This window comes from Castor canadensis, chromosome 18, assembly GCF_047511655.1.
Source record: "Castor canadensis chromosome 18, mCasCan1.hap1v2, whole genome shotgun sequence".
Lineage (NCBI taxonomy): Eukaryota > Metazoa > Chordata > Mammalia > Rodentia > Castoridae > Castor > Castor canadensis.
In genome coordinates, this window is record NC_133403.1 from 2,652,002 (window position 1) to 2,675,867 (window position 23,866).

The 23,866-nt window shown below is 47.2% G+C and overlaps 1 protein-coding gene and 1 long non-coding RNA gene across 3 annotated transcripts in view; one reads left to right on the forward strand and one right to left on the reverse strand.

The window, feature by feature from the left end:
- Ascc2 (activating signal cointegrator 1 complex subunit 2) overlaps window positions 1–20,440 on the reverse strand; it is a 38,480-nt gene extending 18,040 nt beyond the window's left edge. The window contains exons 1-8 of one of the 2 annotated variants that reach the window (XM_020156481.2): window positions 20,283–20,440; window positions 15,557–15,654; window positions 10,623–10,781; window positions 10,124–10,294; window positions 8,699–8,828; window positions 3,855–3,922; window positions 2,756–2,866; window positions 1,533–1,645 (exon numbers count right to left, since the gene is read on the reverse strand). In XM_020156481.2, coding sequence (XP_020012070.1) covers window positions 1,533–1,645; window positions 2,756–2,866; window positions 3,855–3,922; window positions 8,699–8,828; window positions 10,124–10,294; window positions 10,623–10,781; window positions 15,557–15,637 — 833 coding nt within the window. In that variant the 5' untranslated portion in view covers window positions 15,638–15,654; window positions 20,283–20,440. The remainder of the gene's footprint in view (window positions 1–1,532; window positions 1,646–2,755; window positions 2,867–3,854; window positions 3,923–8,698; window positions 8,829–10,123; window positions 10,295–10,622; window positions 10,782–15,556; window positions 15,655–20,282) is intronic. The other variant, XM_074061221.1, reaches the window with a different exon arrangement.
- Window positions 15,045–22,875, forward strand: LOC109681644 (uncharacterized). The gene is made up of 4 exons (XR_012443559.1): window positions 15,045–15,130; window positions 15,948–15,970; window positions 16,531–16,664; window positions 22,396–22,875. It is a non-coding gene; the product is annotated as an uncharacterized lncRNA (long non-coding RNA).
- The last annotated feature ends 991 nt before the right edge of the window (window positions 22,876–23,866 follow it).

Sequence of the window (23,866 nt, forward strand, 5' to 3'; positions counted from 1 at the left end):
GGAAGAAGGTTCTTAGGGGAGAGGTGAGTGAAAGAGCTGTCTAGGTAACTGTGACCCTTTCCAAAGGGGTTACTGTGGCTGCCAGGTTGCCAGAGGGCCTTCCTGGCCTATGGGTAGAGACTGGGCCAGTCTCAGGCTGTGCGTGGTTCAAAGGAACAGCCACTTCCGAGAGGTTTCCCTTTCTTCCCTACCCCTGAGATGGCTGTGGCTCCTTTCAGTTTGCTGCCCGCTCTATCTTCAAAGATCCTCAAAAGCCATCTGTGGCCCATCTGAGGACCAAATGGGACTGTGCTTATGATAAGTGAAAATACTGAGCATAAAACCTAAGAGTAGTGCAATCCCTCATGGTGATTTCAGTATCCTACTTGTCTGTCTTCCAAATTTCCTACCACATGCACCCCACCCCTCTTATCATGTGAAAGGTATCTTTTTTTTTTCCCAAAGTGGACAGCTACAGCCCCATCCCTAGTCTACGATCTCTGGAAGACTGATCAATCCTAATGTCTGATTTTCTCAAGCCAAGGAGACAAGGAGGAGTTAGAGTGCCAGCTGCCATCTCTGCGCATGTCAGTGCTAGATGAATGTTCTGTGGAATGGTGAGTAAATGACAGAATGGATGGATAGATGAATAGACAAAGTCGGGCAGCTCCCAGAAGCTGTGGCGGATGGTGGAGAGAGATGCCTGGCAAGAGTGACAACTAAAGGACATTGACAACAGACCAGTGCTCATTGTTGCCAGGCAACAAGCAGGCTGCCAACCCCTTTGCACTGGCCCGGAATGCCCTGCCCATGTCCCCCCTTCTCACTGCACAAGGCAAATGCTCATGGTGCTAGGTGGGCAGACTGGTCTCCCTCCCTGTCCCATCTGCTTCCTCGGCTGCCTTCGTCCCCGCAGGAACTTTCTACCGCTCCTTTGGACAAAAGCCTCCAGTGACTCCCAGTGCCTATAGAACAAAGGCCCCACTCCTGCCAGCACTTCACAGCTCCTCACAATCTGACTTCTACAGACTGGTTTCCTCTCTGTTATTGGCTCCTTTTCCTGCTGTCCTGGTGTCCCCAGCCTGTCTCAGCTAACTCTCCCCACCCTGGCCCTCCCCAGAGCACACTTTGGACCTTTTATACTTTAACTTCGCTGGCTTCGATAGCCTTCAAGACTACTTTTAAGGATCAGCCTCTGCCCTTCCCTTATGGGGGGTTGCACCTCAGTTGTCTCCTTGTACGTTCTCCCACTGGGCTAGACTCAGAAGTCTTTAGATCACATCTTATTGACTATTACTCCCTATGCCTGCCCCAAGAGGGGTTCTGAAACCAACAGAGTCCTCCTCTTGCTGTGTTTTTTTTTTTCCTCCCCTGGCCTGCTCTCAGCCAACATTGGGAGTGCTTCTAAAATGCAGGGTGCTTTCAGCAGGAACCTTATCTGTCTTCCTCCCAGGCTGGGAGAGGCACTGGCACATTCAAAGGACTGAGTAAATATGTGTTGAATGAGTGTGTGGACCAGAGCCTCTACTTCAACAGCCAAAACTCAGCTGTACCTGGAACAGAAGTCGTGTTTCTGGAAGGTCTGGCAAGCCAAAGGGAAAATATCCAAAAAGGCCCAGAGTGTAGTGCAGGTATCACACAGGTAGAGAACAACGTCCTTTAATTCCTGCGGCCAAAAGAAAACCCTGCATTATTCTCCTTGCTCCACAGACAGCTCTGCAGAGGGGCTGAGACATCACTGACAAAGTCAGGATCCCCATCAGGGAAAGAGAACAATGGTGGCCACAGGCCTAGACTGGCTGGTCCATTTCTAGGAGCTGACCTGGATAAGCCACCTAACTGCCGTAAGCCTCAGGGTTTTGGAAATGCAGCTCCAGGGGCCTCCTGCACAGTGACAGCTAAGGTCACTTCTAATTTTACAATAATGCAGTCTCTCTTCTATGCTGAAGGAAACTCAACCCCTGAATCTGAACACAGCATCTCTGGTCCCCTAGAGAGAAGGCATATCCTCTCGAGGACAGGCCTATCAAGCAACACTTTCCTTTCATTATGAAGGTACACAGGACATAGGCCACTTGCTCATCTGCCTTGCTGATTCTCACGCAAGCTGGGCAGCTATTAGGATCTCCACTTTACAGATAAGGAAACTGAGGCTCAGAGGGGTGAGATGACCTGGCCACAGCCCCAGGCCTGTACTCTTTTGATATACTCGTTTAATGGCTGTTTTCCTACCAGATGGCAAGTGCCAGGAGGGTGGCTCTCAGCTGCCTCATCACTGCTGTCTCCAGGGCTTAGCACAGGGCCTGACACATCCAGGCCCCTTAATTGCCTGTCTTCTGTCTGTCATCCTCATTAGACTGTAAGTCCCAAGATAGGCGCCATGTCTGCTTTTGTGTACGACGTACCACCAAGGCCTGGACATGCTGGGGCTCCTCGATATAAATTCACTGAATCAATGACTGATCAAGGAACGACACCTGAGTGAACTTGCTGAGCAGAACTGAGTGATGACTACACCCCTGTCCTCTGAATTCTAATGCCCTGTTCTTTCTAGTACTCCATAAACGAAGCTTCCAGAAAGAAATGCAAGTCTGTCAAAAATGCCCTCAACCTATGGGACTGGGAGAAACTGCTGCTCACTAAATCAGAGAAAGGGGCTGTGAGAAGGTAAAGGAGCCCCTGGGTCCCGTATCATGGCAATCTCTCCAGGCCTGGGGCAGCCAGGCTCTGGAAGTGGGGACCGAGCCAGAGAGGCTGGGCTGGAGGGTGACCTTACCAGGAGGGGCATATCGCTGGGGGTCAGCCGGACCCTCTCCTCGAGCTTCTGGGGCGTGATGCCAGCCCCATCCCCTTGTAAACCACAGTGCTGGAGGATATTGGTGAAGACCTGTGAAAGCAACAGGGGACTCTCCCACATCTTGCTGCAACAGTGGCTATGATCCCACCCCCAGTCAGGGACAGGTGATTCGGAAACTGCCTTGGAACCTTCGGAACAGATCATGCTCCACAGATCCCAGCAGAAACAACGGCCTTCTCAGAAGGCCGGGCCAGAGTAGAAAACAGAAGACGATGGAAGCATCCGTATGGGATTGTAGAGAGGACTCAAAACACAGCAGGTGGGTTTGGGCGTGTGGTTCAGTATAGAGTGCTTGCCCAGCAGGCACAAGGCCCTGGGTTCGATACCCAGCACCTCAAAAAAACCAAAAACTCAACATATATGTAAAGCCCCAAGGATCTTGCAGATATGAAACACCTTCAGCAATATATAACAATTTTCACATTCCCTGTACATGGCTACTGATGGGAACTACATTGAAGCCAAATCAACAATGAGGTTTCAGAACAGAGCTCATAATAAAATAGGTCATGGAAGACTGAGCTGACAGCACTGTCTTTAGGGACACTAGCATCTAATTATTCCACAAGTTACTGAGAATAGTGAGCATCTCTTGGTGGTAGGATTTGAGGGAGAAGGGAAGTGATATTCTTCTGTTTTTTAATATTTCCTACATTTTTTCCAATGAATACTATTCTTTCATGAAATGATTTTGTAAAGCTTCAAAGCTCATTTGAGAAACACACGTCTCTTACAGGGATATCCTTTTAGGCACATGGCTGTTGTCAAACACCACAAACTGCATGACAAACTTTTTTTGTGTGAGTTCCAGGCCACCCTTGTTCTCAGACCTGTTCCTGAATTTGAAGAGGTATGGCCACGGGTAGGGTAAAGAGATTGTCTGGGGAGATGAGCTAGAGAGGGGCTGGGGGATAAACATTTCTCTGGGATCTTCCAGAAAAGTCAAGGAACTCCATCAAGTGGGGGAGGGTCTGTCTCCTCAGCTCACCCTCCCCTGCGCAGGGCCAACAGCTGGTACCTGAAGGATGGTGGGCATGGTTTCATCCAGGTCATTATAGTAACTTGGCTGCTGGGTAAAGATATTTCCTAGAAAGAAAGGAGAAAGATAGGACGTGAGGAAAGGTGAGGAGGGATGGAAAAGGGCATATTACAAATGGTTGCCAGCATGTTCTATGACCTTTCTCCCTTTTTCTAAGCCTATCTATGGCTAGGACCTAACAGAGCCCTCAGGCCCTATAGGCATTGAGCTTTGGCCCAGGCTAGAAACTTCCCCAGGGCTGGGGAGGGACCTTGCTCAGTACAATTTACCTTTTTAAGCACCTCTGCCTAGCACATTATATAAGACCTACCCTGGTCAAACCGGCTTGCCCTGACATCCCAAGGGAGTGACCGTACTTGGGCACCGTGCCTGGTATGACAGCATTTGGCTTTGGAAGTGGGAGTTAGTCATCCAGGAAAATCAGGAAATGTGATCTTTTTGCTCAATAAACCTGGATACAACAATCCAGAGTTCTTGCCAGGCCACGCCTCCAAAAATGTGAAGAAACTCCAGGGAGAAATGTCTCTGGAAATTCTCTCACCCTTTGCTTTTGAACATGCTACCACCCTAGTCCATCCTACTCCAAGTGAGAGGTCCGAGAGGGGCCTGAAGATGGATGTAGCACACATTTGCAGTCGTTCTGATAAGATGGAGCCTGTCTCCAAGTGTTTACTACCCTTCAACTGCTGCTGAGGAGCGTGGGGTAGAGCATATGGGAGCTGGAACAGAAACCAATGTTCTGCTGTCCAAATAGCGAGGGAGGGAGGAAGGGAGGAAAATCATAGCTAGCTGGGGACATGACGATGAGAAATGCCAGTGCCCTGAAGAGGCCAGGCATTAACATATAACTCTTGCATCTAAGGCTGGTGGTCAGACGTTCTGAATTCTAGGTACCCTCCATCTCTAGGCCTATCTGTCCATGGTTTTCTTATTGATAATCCTGCAGCCCTGACCCAATCCTGGAGAAGCTAAAATGAAGGAGACCAAAGGCCTGCTGGGGCTAGATGAGTAAGAAGTCACTAGGTAGCTGGACTTCCTTCCACACTTCCCTGGATACCACTTCATTCCCTGATTCCAGGAAACTGAGTTTTTCCAGACCAGGTTTGTTCAGTGCCTCCTTCCTCCAGATAGGTGCTCATCGTCCAACCTGAGAAGGTGTTGCAAGGACTATCTCTACCCCTGCCTCCTCCAGACAGGTAAGGAAGACCTGAGCTAGGCCCCCACCAACTTCTACGCTTCCTTGTAAAATCCTCTTATCCTGAGCCTCAAGGTCAAGTCTGAACTCCTGATCACAGCACAAAAGGCCCTGTGAGATCTGGTTCCTGCCAGCATCCCAGGCCACCCTCCCCGTTCCCTGAATTGCAGTTTTCCTTCAAACCATCAGAAAATAAGCTCTGAGCCCTTCCTCTGCCTGAAATGACCTCCCAGGGTTCATCCCATCATAAAACGGGTGTCACCTTCTCCAGGCAGTGCTTCTTGACACAGGCAACAGGAAAGGTGTCTTCCCAAAACCCCCAGGGCCACACAGTATTCCCCAAGGCATCCTGACCACCTGACATAGGGGAAGTACTCTCTCATACACCTGCCAGTGCTGGAGCCTGAGTGACAGCAACATTTTAAAGTATCAAGACAGCTCAAAGTTCACAGCCTGTCCTTGGGGTCCTCTGAGTCCTTTTCCTCTCCTTTATCTGATTCCTATGACAGTGAAAATCGTCCTAGCTCTTGATCTCTTAAAGAAACCATACAAAGGTAGAGGACAGCAATGGCATCCTTTGAGCCTCCCCTTCTTCATCAAAAGCAGTTCAGAAGCCCAGGGTGAATGGGAGATGCTGCCTAACAGAGCCATGAACGGGCCATGACCCAATTTCCTCCTGCTCTGCAAAGCAGCTCCAAGAGAGACAGACTGAAAGGCCCTGCTTTCAAAGGTATAGTTTGATTCACAATACCAGCCTTGAAGGTTTGAAAAAAGGGCAGGGTAAGGAGTGGGCTTGCGCCCACAGGGCAATCAGTCAGTCCCTCTTCTCTCACCTCTCCTTTGTCAGACCTCTCACGAGGGATTGCCAAGGATTTCTGTGGTACCGAATGTGGAGGCTGCTCTTATACCTTCTGCTTAAGGGTTGAAAAAAGAGCTGCCTTTTCATTGGGAGGGAGTGAGAGAAAGAGAGAGAGGGCAACTGTAGACCCTTCTCTACATCTGCCACTGCAAAAACAAATACAGAAACACACACACAAACAATGCCTGGCCCTGACCTCTTTTGAGTTAACTACCCTCCAGGAGGCAAAAGTGCGCTCTTTAATAATCCAGCTTAATAATCAACCTGTGAATCTGAGAACACTTTAAAAACACCTTGAACCAGTGGTGTTGCACATCTGTAATCCCAGCTTAGGGAGGCTGAGGCAGGTGGATGACAAGTTAAAGGCTAGTCTGAGCTGTATAGCAAGTTGAGACTGGGCTACATAGCAATGGTTAAAAACAAAACAAAAAAAACCAAGCCAACAACTTGAAACCTCTCTTTCTTCAGATTCTCAAAGAGCCAGTGACCCAAAAGATTAGGCCCTGAGGCAGCAGACAGTTTTCTCACTCCACCTTTGAAACACCATCTCCCTCTGGAACCTCATACATCCAACACATCCTGATGGTGGCCTTTTTTCTGCAATCAACACCAGTCTTCTTCAGAACTGTTAAGACTTCTCTTTCCAGCTGACCTCACCAAGGCCTGCTTTAATCTGCCTCCCAGATATCCCTTTCCACTCCAATAGCCAACCAGGCTCTCAACTTCACACCCGCGTGGATGTGCCTACCTCCTGTGTGGCCTTCTGTCTCCACCCTCCCCGCCTGCACACTGCCAGGTTAACCTTGTCACCAGATGGCTCCTCGTCCTACTCCTCTTCACAACAGGATCTTAGACTTGCCAAGTGCTGTGTCCTGCTGGGTACTGTGCTGAGCATGTTATCCACGCTACCTCTTCTTTAATCCCACAGCTGCCCTACGAGGAAGACACACTGCCATCCTCCCTCTCTCCAGATGAGAACACTGAGGCTAAGAGAGGCCTATTGACTCGGTGAAGCTGACATAGCCAGGAACAGAGCTGGGATGTGACTGGACAGTCCAACTGAGGAACTGTCGTCTTAGCTGTTAACAGCACTGCTGCACAAGGACCGAAGCCTGAATGTAGAACTTCCCAAAATAACTCCAGCTGCCCCCTCCCCATCTTCTGCTGCTCCCTCCTGAAACAGTCCATTCTAACCAACCCTGGCCTAGTAATTATTTCCCTAACTAATCAGGCCTTCTGCTAGTCACTCACTCCATCCTTTTAGTCTACAGTAAAATCATGAAGGGTCTTCCCCTGGGAAAATAAAAAAAGATTAGCTGATGACCAGGTAAGAATTAGACTTGAGCAAGAAACCAGAGGTTGTTCCAATGAAAAGGCCATATGTAAAATTTCATATATATTATCAAATATGTTTTTAAAAAATAAACAGAGAAATGACTGGAAGAAAATAATAACCAAATAGTCTTTCTCATAGGAAACTGGCAACTATTTTCCTGCTTCTTTACACCTTATCTCCTTCCAAGATTTTCTTTCTTTTTTTGGTGGTACTGTGGTTTGAACTCAGGGTTTCGAATTTATTAGGAAAGTGCTCTACCACTTAAGCCATGCCCCCAGCCCTTTTGTGCTTTAGTTATTCATCAGATAAGGTCTCTCCCATTCTTCTGAGGGCCAGCCTTGGACTTCAATCCTGCTACCTACACCTCTCACATAGTTAGATGTGCGTCACCTGATGCAGCCCAGAATTTTCTAAATTAATATATATTACATTTATTACAGGGTGGGGGGGGTAGAAGGAAGGAAAGAAGGGAGGGAAGGAACAAAGATGGGGGAAAAGGAAGGAGGGAGGGCTAGAAGGAGACACAGGAGGCAGGGAAGGAAAGGAAGAAGAGACATACAAGGGTTAACTCAGTTTTGTAACTAGCTATTTAGAAGACTGCATCCTACAATCTCAGGACAAGGAGGGCTGGCACCTCCCTGTGCCAGGCCCAACACCCGCTGCTGAAATTCAAAGAGGAATATGTCGGGGCATTTCCCTCCAGGGCATCCCACCACTGCTGTTTCTGATTGAACCTTCCAGCCCACCACCACCTGATGGGATCCAACTTCTACATCCATTCCTTTCCCAACCCCAGAGATTTTTCTCTGATCTCTGTCCCCATCTGCTCTGTGGAGTGTTGCAAACCATGCCATTTTTGAGGCAGCCCCATTGTCTTGGAAGCAGGGAGCAGAAAGAGCAAGAGCTCCAGGGTCAGGTCTCCATGGCCATACATCCTAGCTTGGCTACTTATTAGTCACGTGTTCTCAGGCAAGTCCCTTACAGTGCAACCTCGGTCTCCTCATCTGTAAGTGGGGAGTATAATGGCACTCATCCCAGAGGGCTGCTGTGAAGAGCCAGTGGAGACAATAAACATGACACACATGGCAAGCAGGGGCCCAAGGCCACATTCCAATGAAGGCTAGCTGTCGCTGCCATTCTGACTGTCATTATCAAGGCAAACCGCCTATTCCTGCCATCGATTGACACCTGGCCTAACAATAAGGCTCCCAGATCCCTGAATAATGTCTGTCACACATTTTTTTTTGGTCTCTTCACTGGTTGCCACTTAGTCGCTTCTCTCAGAGCTGACACTCCTGCATGTGTGAAGTAATTCCCAGCACTGCCTGCTCTGCCGCTCGAATCCCCACCCCATTCCTAAGCGCTGCCTTTGTGGCCTCTGGTTTAGTGCATGGGGCTGTCTGTGCATCTTCCAGACCCCGTGTCCCACGTACCTATCATCTTCTGGAGCAGCAGCGAGTTGCCTTTTCCAAAAAGCACACAGAGGTCCAGGATTTTTGGGATGTCAAAGAGGAAGTTATTGTAGAGGATCTCTCCAAATGCAGAGGGGGAGATGAAGTGATCCTAAGGAAAGTGCAGAGAGAAAGGATGGAGACTCTGAATGCTCATAAACTCTAGAGTCACAGCAAACTCAGAGAAACAACCTTCAGGCCTGTCAGCTGGTCAATGAAGTTCTGCTTACACTATGGATACTTCTGAGCGTCACGTACAGAGCCAAGGCAACAGGGTCACAACCCCACAGATTTCTCTGAGCTCCATCTTAACATCAATAGAAGCAAAAATGCCATCAAGCAGTCAGGGTTCACTCTGAACTATGGATGGGTAGATCAGTATGAGCCTGAGACTGCATGAAAATACCCCAAGAAAACAAGAAAACTCAAAAAAGAAAGAAAATGAAAACACTCAGAGGAGAAAGAAAACAAGATTGGCAAAATGCTGGTAAGCGTTGAAGCTGGGTGATAGGTACATGGGGTTTACTATTCTTTGCATGCAAAAATTTTACAGAAGTATATGTACATTATTTGAAAATTTGCATACCAAAAAGTTATTTTTTTTTTAAAGACACTTTTTCTTTTTTTGTGTCAGGGATCAAATCTAGGGCCATGCCCAAGATAGGCAGGCACTCTATCACCAAACTATATTCCCAGCTCTGAGAGCCTATCTTTGAAACACACACATACACACAAATGTTCTTTCTTTCTCTAAGGAAAAAAATTCCTGCATCTTAAACAGGTGATTTTGGTCAGTTCTTTGTTGTTGGTTTTTTTTTTTGGTGGATCAGGGGTTTGAACTCAGGGCCTCATACCTGCTCTGGCACTCTATCATGAGCCACATCTCCAGTCCTAATGGAGTGATATTCAATATCTATATAGCATTTCTGTAACGTTTGGGTTGTTCAGAGACAGCATTATTATTTTTGAGATAAGGAAAAAACAATAATGATTTATTTTTTCCTCAGTATTGGGGATGGAACCCAGAGTTTTGTGCATGCTAGGCAAGCACTCTCTGAACTACACCTCTAGCCCAGTAAATGACTTTTTAAAGAGCATCTAAGTTCTTTTTAAAAGTCAGATCAATGTCTTTACCCTGTGACGCAGGAGGAAAGGTACAGTCACGCATCACCTGGCAAAGGGCCCTCGGCTCCCATTGATGAATGCTTTGGGTGTAATGCAGACGGGCTGGTGAATCAGAGGAGAAGGAAGGTGGCCCAGGTTTTGTCCTCAATGGTGGGAACAGAGGTCAAGAGGAAAGAAAGGGGAAACTTGATAGCTTCCAGAGCCTTCCTTCCCAGGGGTAGAGAGTCCGGCACAGAGGTGTCGGGTGGCAGGTGGCGACCTGTCACGGGATCAGAGGCTTACTTTGGATTCCTTGTGAGTGGACATGCGGAGGAAGGTGAGGAAAACACTTCGGTGTAGGTGCTTCTGCATATCAGCAACCTCAGGGGTTGGGGCCACCCACTCGTCAAATTTTCGGGGGACATAGTGCAGGTAGGAGTCCAGGCACTTCTGCAGGGTCTCGTCGAAGATAACCTGAGCCAAGAGATGGAGCGGATCGAGGATTGATGGCTGAGGCCCAAGGGCTTGCAGGTAAACTGCATAGGGGCTCATTGCCCATCAGCCCTGGCCTACTGCAAACACTTCAACCCCAAGGGACCAAGGAGGTACAGATGAGCAGAGGGCTAAACACAAGTTTCTAAAAATGACACTCGGAAGGTGTGTAAACATCAAGACTGTGATAAGGATCCAGGGTAAGAAGTAGACAAAAAAGCACCTCCTAGGGGAAGAAAAACAACAACAGCAACCAACCACCGGCATGTCATGTGCTTTTGTCTTAGCGTGAATTTTGATAGAATGTTACCTGGCACCAGAATTTATCGTGAGGCAAGGCCAGGAGCCAGTCGAGGTCATTGGCTACGAAGGTGGCGCGTTCCAGGTACTCCTCCACTAGGGCGGGAATGTTGTCTTTAGGGGGCGGTTTGTATAACACAAAATACCGGTCTGCCTTCTGCTCGGGGTGCTACGGATCCAAAAACCACGTGTTAACGTGGCAGAGGTTAGTCAGTGAGGGCCCATTTGCCAACCCACAGCAATGACAACACTTGGCTTTTCCAACTGGTGACCCTCCAAGGAGCTTTTAAACATAAAGAAGCAAGTATATCTAACAAAGGGGGCATGGTTGCACCCAGGGAACATGAGGAGGTTGTTAAAAACCATGTTTTTGGAGTTTTTAATGACATGGGGAAAGGTCAAGGGAAGAAAAAGCAGGATATAAAACTTTACTTAAGATAGTCAAGTGTTTTTTTCAAAGTGCATATATTCATACACTGGTACAAATTTTTGTTTGTTTTTTTGAGACAAGAATCTCACTAGGTAGCCCAGGCTGGCCTTAACTTGTGATCACTGGTAGAGACTTGAAAAAAACAAATTGTGGAGACAAAATCCCAAAGTTAATATGGTTATCTTGGAGGTGGGGTATTGCAGCTTCAATGTATTTTCCAATTTTTAAACCAGTAAACATGTATTATTTTTTGAATTAAGTTTTAATTATACAAGTAAGACACGAGCATCTTTGCTTTCAAAAACCTACCACGTGGACTGAGTGTGGAGCTCAGTACTCAGAAAGCATGCTTAGCAGGGGTGAGGGCTTGGGCTCAATACTCAGCATCAAAAAAGAAGCCATAAAAAAATAAAACAATGCTACAGAGAGGGTGAGTCACCTGGAACCTCCCAAAGGGAACCACTCCCCATGTGCTAAGGAGCCTGGCAAACCTTTTCCAAGCATTTACATTAAGACAGAGCCATATGAAGTATTTGATGGACTTTTTTTTTTTAACTTTTTGACACAAATGCACATATCACTGTTTTCTCTTTTTTATAACAGGAAAAAAATAAATCTCATTAATTTTTTAAAAGAAAAGATTCTGATCAAGTAGTGATAGGTCTCAGCTTAAGAGTCACAAGTCCTCTCGCCTGGTCCTTGTCCTGGTCATGCCATCAACAAACCTAACTTTGTTCACCATAAAGAAGAGAAGATGGGCTCGCTTTTCTCCCCTGACCACATGTGGGTGGCTTTCTCCGGGGGAAATGGTAATAGAAGGAAGGTTAGGCAACGTCTCAGCCTGTCATCAACTAGTGCCCTGACTTCCAGGGCTGCTGGTCTGGGGGATATAAAACAATCAAGATTGATGGGTCAGTCTCCTGGAGAAGCACCTGGGCTTTCCATCTGCCCAATTCAAGTTTGCAAGCTGTGTGGAGTCTTTGGGTTCCACAGGCTCCATCAGGGCCATCTAGCATTCGCTCTGTGGGACTCTTTCCCATTCTGATCTGGTTTATACAGTGAGGTTCCAGGTACAAATAAATCTGCTGGAAAAAGAAGGCTGCTGACTGAAAGATATTCAAACATCTGTCTGGAGTCCAACTCCATCTGTCCGTCTTCCAAACTTCCCTCCTCCTCTCACTGCTGACACTTTGCATTTTAGGTCACTTCTTAGGCCAGGCTACTCATTTCTCTAACACACATTCAACACACACACACACACACACACACACACACACACACAGAGCCAACATACACACACCCTGAGTTCCTACCTTCTTTACAATCCTACTAACATTTACTGGGCCCACACTGTGTGAGGAGTGAGCGCCCAGACCCACACAAGTGGGACTCCTACCAAGTGCCACACTTCAGAGGGGAAGATGCACATCCACATCACCAGGGAAGCACTGAACAGAGGAAGTGACAGCTCAAACCTGACAGAAGGACCAAGGGAACTAACGGCACCTGAAGAACAAAGCATGGCTTCCCAGAGCGGGCAGTGTCTGAGCTAAGCCCTAGAGGAGGATAAGCATTTTTAAGCAGAAGAAAGCGTATGTGATGGAGACAGAAAGCACACAGACAGCACTGGTGCGAGAATATGGATCTGGGCCCTGTGCTGGCTGCTGAGCAGGCATGGCTCAAAGTCTATTTGTCAATTTTTATCTACAACTAGTTATTCTCTTCATTTTACAGAGGAGGAAATAAAGACTCAGTAGAATTCAAGAACTTTCCCAAGGTCTTGGGGTTAAGCAGGCAAGTGAGGCAGGCTTTGAAGCAAAGCTTACACTGCAGACCTTCTAAATGGCCTAGGGTACCCATGTGCATCCTGGTCTCACTGCTTGTCCTTCTGGCTTCTACCACAGCTTGATTAGAGTCCACCTGGGCTCTAACCACAGGACTGCCAAAAAAAAAAAAAAAAAAAAAAAGGTCAAGTGTAGGTGATGAGGGGCCATGAATGGTCTCAGACCAGGGGAGCAGCTGTGTACAGTCCTACCCAAATTCATCCCACCTTTCACAGAGCCTGGCTTAGGTCCTGACTGCTCTGGGAAGCTACGAGAACATTCCCTGCTCATCAAACATCTGTGGATCTTGACAATGACACACTCTGCACTCTAGCCCATTCACCCATTCTAGTCCAAGACTACCTTTTGTGAGTCTTCAAGTATATGCTATTTAAACAGCAGCTACTCAATAAACACTAAGTGCTCCCCCATCACCCTGCAAAGGCAGTATGGTGACAGCTCGTTGGCCAGAGACAGAAAAGACAAATGCAGGGTGGGCACCTGTGTCAGGGCACTCTTTCAAGAGCTTGCTGCAGCCTGCAGGGAATGTTCTTTAGTATGGTCAACAAGACCCTTCCTCAATCATGCCGCTGTCACCCTCAATTCATCCCTCTTTCTACCCTTGCCCCCATACACTGCTGCTGCCACTGTGGCTGTTGATGTCACCATCATAACTGCAATTTACTGAGTGCTTACTATTGCCAGGCGCAGCACCAACTCACAGATACTCCATTTACCCTTACAGGTGCCCCACCAAGCTAGGCCTACTATTACCTTTTTTGGATCCTGAGGCTTAGTGAGGTCAAGCAACTTGCCAAATGTTTGTGAGATTAATGCCAAGTCTGTGCTTATCAGCGCTGCTATTCTGCTGCTACCTCTAACAATCTGTGGTTGGTTTAAGAGTCAGGCTCCCTCAAGACTCCAGCACGGCATCCTTGGGTCCTCCAGCCAGGCCCCCCTTCTGCCCTGCTCTGCCTGGTTAGTATTTATTACACCTTCAACACCCAGTTCAGAATGGCCCTCCTCCGGAAGCCATCCCTGGCTGCATGTGCCCTTCTGCAAGATGCCACAGTCCCACTGGTCTGGATCAGTGACCCAAGCTCGGCACTCAAGTCACAATCTAGCTTTCCTTCCATCACAACCCTGACCACACTGTCCAAAAGTCATGGGTCTGTTTTTCTCTTCGGTCAAGGCGCCCCAGGGGCAGCGATCTTTCCTCTTTGTAGCTCCAGAACCTGGCACTAGGAATGGCTTAGGTCCCTGACTCATTTACTGAACGTTTCCTGATGGCCTACTATGCACTTGGCACTGAGCCAGGAGTGAAGGGAAGGGACCAGACCTCCGCTCTCCCAGAGCCCACAGACAACAATCCAGCTGTTCATTTAGCACACAGGGAAGGACTGAGGCAGAAAATCAAACTCACAACCACGAAGACTCAACCACTCACTCTCCACCAGCACTGACCAACAGAACTTTCTGTGATAATGGAACGGCATTATCTCCATAGCACCTGGCCAGTGCAGTAGGCACTCACTACATGAGGCCATTTTCACTTATATTAATTAATTAAAAATCCAGTTCCACAGTCCCCATTTCAAGCACTAGTCACATCACATGTACTCAGCAACTACACGTGAACGGCCACCTATTGGGTTCTAGATTTTCTGACAAATATCCTCCACACGTAAAAAGTGTGTGAAAAGGAAATAAGAGGTTTTATAGCAGAAAGGTTCAGGGTATGAGTTCTGGGTCAGCCTGGCTTGGTTCCCATCCTGGCTCTCCTAATTTCCTAGTTAAACTCTCAGCGTCCTCATCTGTCAAATGAAGACAATTAAAACACCCATTCACAGGGCTGTGATGGGACTTAAATGAGATAATCCAGGTGAGGCATTTAGAATGGTTTGGCCCAGAGAGAAAACTCTAATTTTTTTAGTGTGTGAGGCACTATTGCTTCAGACCATTTAGGAAGTAACAAGAAGCCACCCAGAAGGCCAGAAATAAAACCCAGCTCCTGTTTCCCATGGCTTTTCTCAAACCTCTAGAAAACACTTCTTCCCACCTTATTCAAGTAAGCTCATATTCTTGGGAAATCAACAAGTGGGTACACGGACAGAGTCCCCAAGTCTGTCTCCTCCTTCAGTAGCCTGGCACCTCTCCCAGCTCTAATCTCTCTCTGCAGCTGGGAACCGGCAGGTTCACAGCCTCCTTGGTTTTCAGTCTCACAAGCTCTGGCGGAGTCTCTGTATGTGGCACTTCTTATCCCAGGTAAGATAAAAGACAGCCCAACCTCTGAAAATAGCATCCCCACCGAAGTGTGGGCAACGGCTTAGATTGCTCTGAAAAAATCCTACATGAAACCTGAACCCGCAGGGTCCAATCCCTAGATCCATTTCTAGCCCAGCTTGGGCTGACCCAGAATGGCCACTGGACTGACTGGAAATTAAATGCTTTTTAATTTTTTTGGTGGGGGAGGGAAGCGGGGTGGTGACATGGAAAATACTGCACACGTTCAGGCTGCTGCTTGGAAGGAAACACTAGGCCTGGAAAGGGACTAGTAGTGTCTCAGCTACCAAAATGACTGACCATGGCCCTGGGATCATTCTTGGAACAGATAAGAAAGGAATTTACTTTTGCTTCTGAAATTGCAAGACTGATAAAATCAGGCTGAATGGCCTCAAGGCACCGGCTCACCAGCGCTGGTGAAGTCTTTGGCTTTCCTGTCTTCGGATCCTTGCGGGTGATCTGGAGTTGGTCCAGGGGCAAAGCTGACATTGTGCTGTGTCGCCCTCCTGAAAGGAATATGGATGGGAAGAGAACAGACACAGAGTCCTGGGGACAGGGTCAGCTCTGGGGCTGATCCCAGAGCCACAAGAGAAGTATCAGCCACTAGCCTTAGCGGGGGGAGGGGAGGGGGGTCCCCGATGTTGGTCTTCAAGGGTGGTTCATGCATCTATATAATGAAAAGTGATGTTTTCTAGATAAAGCAGTTGGTCTTAACTTGGAGGAAAAAACCTTGCAGGTGATTCCTACCCTGCTTGTTTGAGTACCTAGATTCTCTTTACTTTTTTTTTTTTTTTTCCAGTGCTGGGGCCTCAAGCGTGCTAGGTAAGTGCTCTCCCACTGACACTCTAGTCTCCCTACAGTGTCTTTATTATGGCTCCAGCTCTGTGCAGTCAGTAGCCTGTGAGCTCTGAGGATACTGCCCGGGGCTCCCCTCCTCTTGCTGAGTTTCCCATGACCAGCCAAGCCTGGAACAGATGCGGTATCCGCAAATGTTGCTGTATGACTGACTAGGAGGACACCCTTCTCATAGCTCTCACCAGATCTTCAGCCTTTCCTTACTTGCAGACAGGGCAAGTGTTAAGATTTTATAGCCTCTCTACACTTCAGGAAAGAAAGGACATGATGAATAGAAGGACCAGGGAGGAAGAGAATTCATAGAAACCTGCCAGTACAGCTGCTTGCCACCGATGTGCAAACTGATCTGAAAACCAGGGAGTTGGGGCCCAGGGCAGAGCTTGGTGGTACAGCATATATGCTTAGCATACACAGGCCCTGGGTTTAATGCCAGCATTAAAAAAAAAGAGCCAGGGAGAGGTAGAACCCAGGTCTCCTGTCTTCTGGCCCAGTGTTCTTTCCATAATGCCACCTGGTCTGGCCCACAGGAGGGACACACTTGTCGGCTGAGTCATGGAATGAAAGACATGCCATTAAAACGCCAGCATGTCTCAATGACAATGTGAAGACAGATCAAAGCTGGGAGGAAGAACCTGTCACCTCCTGAGCCGTCGGGGATGAGGTAAGGGGCATGGCGAGCCATATATTACCAGGGTCTGCATACCTCAGACATCAGGCCAGGTGCTGGCGATGTGAAGAGACAGCCAAGGACACCAGCAGCATGCCTGTTAGATGCTGAGTGCTCTTCTAAGTGGTTTTCTCGATATTACCTTACTTTACCACATCGCCTTGCTTTACCTATGTCAATGCTCACAACACCAAGGTTGGTTCTATTATGACCTTCATGTCATCAATGAAGAAACAGAGGCTCAGAGAAGATAAGAAACTTGTTCCAGGGGTGGTGAAGCAGGCTGGTCTTAACCATTCACTATACTGCATTGGGTCATGTGGAGCTGAACTTGTGAGGTGGGGACCAGGAAACCCTTTCTAGAGGAAAGTCTAAAGAATCAGGAGAGGGGCTGGGAGTACAGTTCAGTGTTAGGATGCTTGTGTAGCATGTACAGGGTGCTAGGTTTCATCCCCAGCACTGCACATTAATCAATTAATTAAAAAAATCAGGAGAGCTTGAATCTTGAGAGTGGAGATTGGCCAGGAAAGAAGGGCACTTCACAGAAGAAACAGCAGAGGGAAGGAGGAAGCAGCTATGTACACAGGAATCTTGGTGCGCTGGTCTGGTTTCTGTGGGTTTTTTGGTGGTACTGGGGTTTTGAACTCAGGGCCTTGCACTTGTCAGGTAGGTGCTCTTCTTGCTTTAGGTATTTTTAATAGGCTCTTGAATTTATGCATGGCTGGCCTAGACCGCCATCCTATTTATGCTTCCGGTTGTAGCTAGGATGACAGGCACTGGGCTTGAGATGCGGTCTCTAATTTTTTTGCCTGGGTTGGCCTCGAACATCAATCCTCCTGATCTCTGCCTTCCAACTTGCTAGAATTACAAACATTAGCCATTGTGCTTGGTCTTGTTTTTGTTTTTTAAGAGGTGGGGTGGGGGCAGGCGCCAGTGGCTCACGCCTGTAATCCTAGCTACTCAGGAGGCAGAGATTAGGAGTATCGCAGTTCAAAGGCAGCCTGGGAAAATAGTTCATGAGACCCTCTCTCGAAAAAATCAATCACAAAAATGGCTGGTGTCTCAAGGTGTCAGCCCTGAGTTCAAACCCCCGTACTTCAAGAAGGAAAAAAATGGAAAACAGGTGTGTGTGTGGGGTCTTGCTATGTTGCCCAGGCTGGCCCCAAATACCTGAGCTATCCTCTTGCCTTAGCCTCCTGAGCAACTGGGACTACAGGTACATGCCATGGCATCCAGGTTTATATATTATTTCTAATCAAATTACTATCTTAATAGTCACTTAAATATGACAAGGATTGTTACGGTCAGACATCCTGGAGGGGAGTGGGGGGCAGTTCCTAATTTGCTTAAGGCAAATACTTTAGTGGCGAAGTTGAAACTGATACCTCTTTCGCCTTCATACTTGGGGCTCTTGTGTGGAACATGCTAACATATACTTTTTTCCTAACCCACAGTGAAGCTGGGAGGACAGGTGAGAATACCAGTGGGCTGCACACCAGTGCAGAAGTCTAAATGACTCACAAGTGTAGTTCTTTCTAGGCTCATCCACCAGAAAGAGTAGTGGGAGTGTCAGGGGTAGAGGCCAAAAGTAGAGAAAGTCATGAGGAGGCAGCTCTCTACCCTTTAAATTCTAGGCCCCAGCATCCAGTCCTAGACAAGAGACAGAACTTGCTCCCAGAAGAAATTCACTCCTACAAGCCAGTGCCTGCAAGAGCAGGTCAAGTCAAGGCTAGGAGGTAGATAAAGAGAGCTTTGTAGTCCTACAGCCTAGGTTCAAGTCCTGGCTTCATGTTTTCCTTCACATGTTGAGGCCTTGAGAGCGTTCCTTAACCTCACTACCTTCAATTTCCTTGTCTGCAGTATCAGAATTATAATAACACAGGTTTATACATTTATATTATTTTTATATTGTAATAATGAGGGTGTTGTGAAAAGTAATTAATGCTAATGTATTATGTTCAACATAATACATAGCATGTAAGAATTCCATACAGTTCAGTTGTTGTCATTCAAGTTCTGACCACAGGCAGAGTGGGCATGGCTAGCAAGTTCAACACCCTGAGTTCAAACCCCAGTACTGTGGGGGAAAGAGGGAAAAAAAACAACAAACAAACAACAAGAAAAACAAAAAATACACTGACTGAATACATTTATGTTTTGGGATTATAAATGACTAACATTTGATGTTAGAGCTATAACAAGAAATTGCCAAAAGTGGAGCACAGAAGAGAAAGCGAGGAAATCACAGAGAAGGTAACCTATAACCTGGATTCTGAAACAACAGGAGGAAAAGGTGGACATTCCAAACAGAGAACAAACACGTGCAACGGCTCAGAACCATAAAAAGTATGGCTTTGAGGGCTGGCAGAGTGACTCAAATGGTAGAGTGTCTGCCTAGCAAGCATGAGGTCCTGAGTTCAAATCCCAGTACCGTCAAAAAAAAAGTGAAGACAAAAGAAGTTGAAAAGTGATAACAGGCTCAGTTTAAAAGGAGCCTCCAAGGCTATGCTAAAAATGTTAGCCTTTCATCTGAAGGCAGTGAGAAACCACTTAAGTAGGGAAGAGACATGATCAGGAAGACATAATCTGGTGGCAGGAGAGAACTCCTGAACCAGTGGAAAGCAAACACAATAGTGTTTTCAGAGTCTTTCCAACACCTACTATATGGCACGCACTGACTCCCAGAGAATATTAAAGTTGACAAATATCAGGCCTGGTCTTGCCCTTCACAGAGCTTACAGTCTTTACTGGAATGACAGATACAAATCCAACAGCCAGACAACAAGATAATCACCACCATGCTGTCTGCCGTATAGGTAAGGCCCAGGCAGCATTTAACAGAGACAAATGACCTAAGGGAGGGAGAATGTCAAAACGGATTTCAGTTTTCATCTAAAGTATGGGGAGAAACTAACTAGGCAAAGACTAGAGTTCAAGTTCCAAAGGGAAAAGATTAATGATCATGACTGTATTTGTGCCTACTTCTATACCTCTCCTCTCCCACCCATGGACAAGGCCACAGCAGCCAAAAACTAGGCTAGTGTTTCGCCTAGGAGGGGAGCTCGGTACACCAAGTATAACATGGCCGGTGAGCTTCCACTTGCCTCAGTTTCTCTAACCGCCATCACTCTTCTGGTCTCAATACAACACTACACTAACTGAAAATCTTCTCATAGTTACCGTCACATCTCTAATTATCCTGTGAATTTACTTGTCGTTGACTGTCTCCTCCATGAGGTCGAGAGCCACGTCTGTCTTGCTCTTTGTACCTCCAAAGCCTAGGTCTGTGCCTGGCACAGCCACAGGAGCTAAACATGTATTTGCTGAACGAATGAATGGATTCCTAGGAAACTGAAGCCCCGGGAGCAGGGGATGGGAAAAGGGGCTCGTCCAAAGTCAGTCTGGGGTGGAGCCTCGAACCCACGACTCCTGGCTCTGGCGATCTAGCCTGGAAGGATGGGGGCGGGAAAGGCTCAAGTCCTCTCGGGCAGCAGAAGCGTCGGCTCCGCCGTAGAGGCCGGGGATAGGGGATGCCGAGGATGCCCGAGGCACGGCCGCGGCTCCTCTCGAGCCCCAGACCCAGCATCCGGCAGGGACCAGCCACGAACTCACCTCGGCGGCTCCACCACCTGCTCTGAGCCGCCGCCGCCGCCGCCGTTCCCGGTGACAGCTCGCGGAGCGCTTGAACTTCCGGGGTCAAACGGCTATTCCGCAGGCGCAGACCGGAAATCCCGGCCCCGCCCCGCCCCCGGCGCCAACTGCCGCCGGGAAGTTGGGGCCGTAGCCACGCCCCCAGGCCAAGACCCCGCCCCCAAGAGGCGGCCTCCAAGCTGTAACCACGCCCCCGCCCCTTGGTAACCCCGGGGCGCGTTAAGAGATTTCTCATCTTGGAAAATCCAAGTAGGTACCAGGAGCAGCTTCTCAGAATCCCAGGCTTCCACCGCGTCAGCCATCGCTTTACAAAAGTAATCCAGAATAGAAGTTTTAACAAGTTAAAAGCATAAACATGATGTTGAGTACAGATTGTGATTTCATTTATAGGAAGTTCTAAGACAGTTAAAATTGAGTGGTGATGAGGCTGTGATGGTTTGTACCCCTTGGACTGGTGAACAGGGACGGCCCACAGATGAGGTTGGGGACATCTCCTGTCTTCATTTTGGTGGAAATTTGGAAAATTCATCAAATGGTACACTTAAGATTTGTGCACTTTTTTTTGGTATGGATGCAATACAACATAGCTTTTCTTTCTTTTTTTTTTTTCAATTAGGAAGGCTCAGTACAGCTATCTGAAGAGCAGGCCGTAATTTTCCCACAGAACATCTCAGATAATGTAGGGTTAGTGGTTTCCAAGTCTATGACAATGGATCAGAACCACCCCCAGAAAGCTAGTTAAAAATGGTCCCCCTGGCTGTGATAGCACACACCTGAAATTCCAGCACCGGAGAGGCTGAGGCTGAGGCAGAAGGATGGTGAGTTCCAGGTTAGCCTGGGCTACCTAATGAGACTCTGGCCAAACAAAACAAAACAGAAAAAAGAATACTCATTGCTGGCTTTATCTCAGTGCCTGGCACACAAGAGTTCAAAAACAACCATCACCATTATTATTGGGGTGTGGTGGAAGTCCTTAATGGAGCATACAGCCCAGCCCTGGGGAGTGTGAAATTTTACCCAGCACCCTCCAGGTGTCAGCCCCGCTACCTGTCCTGGGGCTACAAGAAATGAGCAGGGTGTCCCAAAGGAACTTATAAGAAAACCCATGAGGCAGCTGGAGGTATGTCTCAAGTGGTAGAGCACCTACCCAGCAAGCACAAAGCCCTGAGTTCAAACTCCAGCCACACACCCCCCAAAAAAAAAAGAAAAAGAAAAACCGATGAGGCAATTTGATCAATGCAACAAGCTAAGAAAGTGGAGAAATGAACTCTAATCCAGAAATGGGATGAGAAAGGTTTGCCAATTAGTTATATACTGATTGCTGCATAACCGATATACAGGTTATAACATATGCTTATTATTTCACATTTTCTGTGGGTCAGGAATCTAGGTGTGGCTTAGCTGGCTCCACTGCATCCAGATCCCCCAAAGGCTGGAGTTTCATTGAAGGCTTAATTTAAAAAGTTTCCAAGTTCATGTGGCTTGGGCTGAGCTGTAGCCCAGTGGTAGAACACCTGCTTAGCATGTATGATGCTATGAGTTTCATCTCCAGCAACACGCACACACACACACACACACACACACAAAGACATACCAAGTTCCATGTTCCCATGGCTGTAAACCAAATTAAGTTTCTTGAACTTTGTTGGATGGATTTTGGTCAGAAGCTGCCCTCAGTTCCTTGTCACGTAGACTTTTCCAACATGGTAGCTTGCTTTATCAAAGCACAATGAAGAGATGTAGGAACATTTGTGAGGAAGACAGAGGTCACAATTGTACCTAACACAAAAGTGGTGCTATTGTTGCAGTGTCCTGTTGGTTAGAAGCAAGTCACAGGCTCTGCCCACACGGGATTACACAAGGGCATGAATTCCAGGAGGTGGGGTTGGTTGATGGCCACCTTAGTGGCCTGTCTCTTAGAGGACATCCATGTACCCCAGGTCTACAGCAGAGGAAGTAGAGGTGCAGGACGTAAAGGCAATTGTGACAGCAAAGAACACATTTATCATTCCTTCCTTCTGCCCAGGAGACAGACTATGCATTTCTCATATATTATTTCCTTGACTCTTTATAGGAATTTTAAGAGGTAAAGACGTTTAGAGACTAAACCAGAGACCTATCCCAGCCCTCTGCAGCTTCAGAACCTGTCCTCAACCACCACCACCACCTAAGACCTTATCAAGGACCAGAAGACAATTTTGTCAGTCCCAAGTCCCAGAAGAACTCTACAGCTAAGTGCCACAGGCTGGACAAGTGTGTATTTTCCCACATTGCTGTCATTTTTTTTAAGGCAATCTGATCTTCTATCAACCTGAAAGGGACAGAAACTCACATGGGGCACAAAGGACGTATGGTCTACATCTTGGTGATTGGTTTAAAGTAAAGCATGTGTTTGGTACCGGGAAAACTTAAAATATGACTTCTGAATAAAATTATGTATTGTTTCCATCTTTTTTCCTATAGGTACAAAGATATTCGTATCACTGAGGTTTTGGAGTTATATAGTATGACTATAAAAAACAAAACAAATCTAATAAAACAAAGCTCAACTACATCTTTTTCTTTCTTCTTCTTCTTTTTTTTTTTTTTTTTTTTCCAGCAGGACTGGGGCTTGAACTCAGGGCCTCACATTTGCTAGGCAGATGCTTTACCACTGAGCCACCACTGTACCAGCCCTAGGTTTCATCTTTTAAAAAGATCAGCAATACTCATCTAGTCATCATTAGGAGGCTTACATGAGCTACTAAAGATAATACCAAGTTCATGTTAGGTACTCAAGAAATTTTAGTGGACAAGAAGGAAGAGATGGAGGAAGGAAAAAAGGTGGAAGGATCAGAGGCAATCCCTATTATTTGAAGTGTTGATCCTTACATTTCTTTTACTTTTCTCCTTTGTCCAAAGAGACAAAATGTGAACTTCCACAGGCAGCGTCCTGTCTAAGCTTGTATGTGTCCAACTGAAATGAAATTAAAAGGCCAATTTAACCGGAGAAGTCTCCAACCATGCATAAGTTAAACACAAATACAGAAGGATTTCTCGTCCTGTATCTTCCTCCAGATAAAAAGAAAAGCAACAACTACACTTGCTTTAAGAGCAAATATTTAGGCTGGCAAAGGAGGGTGCTTGTAACCAACCAAGTCTGGGGTAACTTGGATGAAAACTGTCAGTGATCAGAGCTAGGAAATCAGGACACAAACAAGTGGGCCTGAGTCCTGCCTGGCCTGGCCTGGACATTCTGAATCACCTTGGATGCATCAGTGTTGACTTCCTTTGCTCTAGCAAGTGTGTTTGTGGAGAACCATTGTTGAGCTTAGCCTCTGTACGACCAGCCAGTGTTTATTTCTTCTGCTTTTCTACCCATAACAATTTGATTGCTCCTAGGGAACCCTCCCCCCCACCTCAGTCTACATGGAGTGGGGTCGACTCCATACGCATTACTCTCCCTCATGTATTAGTGGCTTGCTGTCCAGCTCATGGTGCTATTGGAGGTGAAGGAAACTGTCACGGGATTTTAGTCTTTGGAGACATGCATGCCCTCAAAGGGA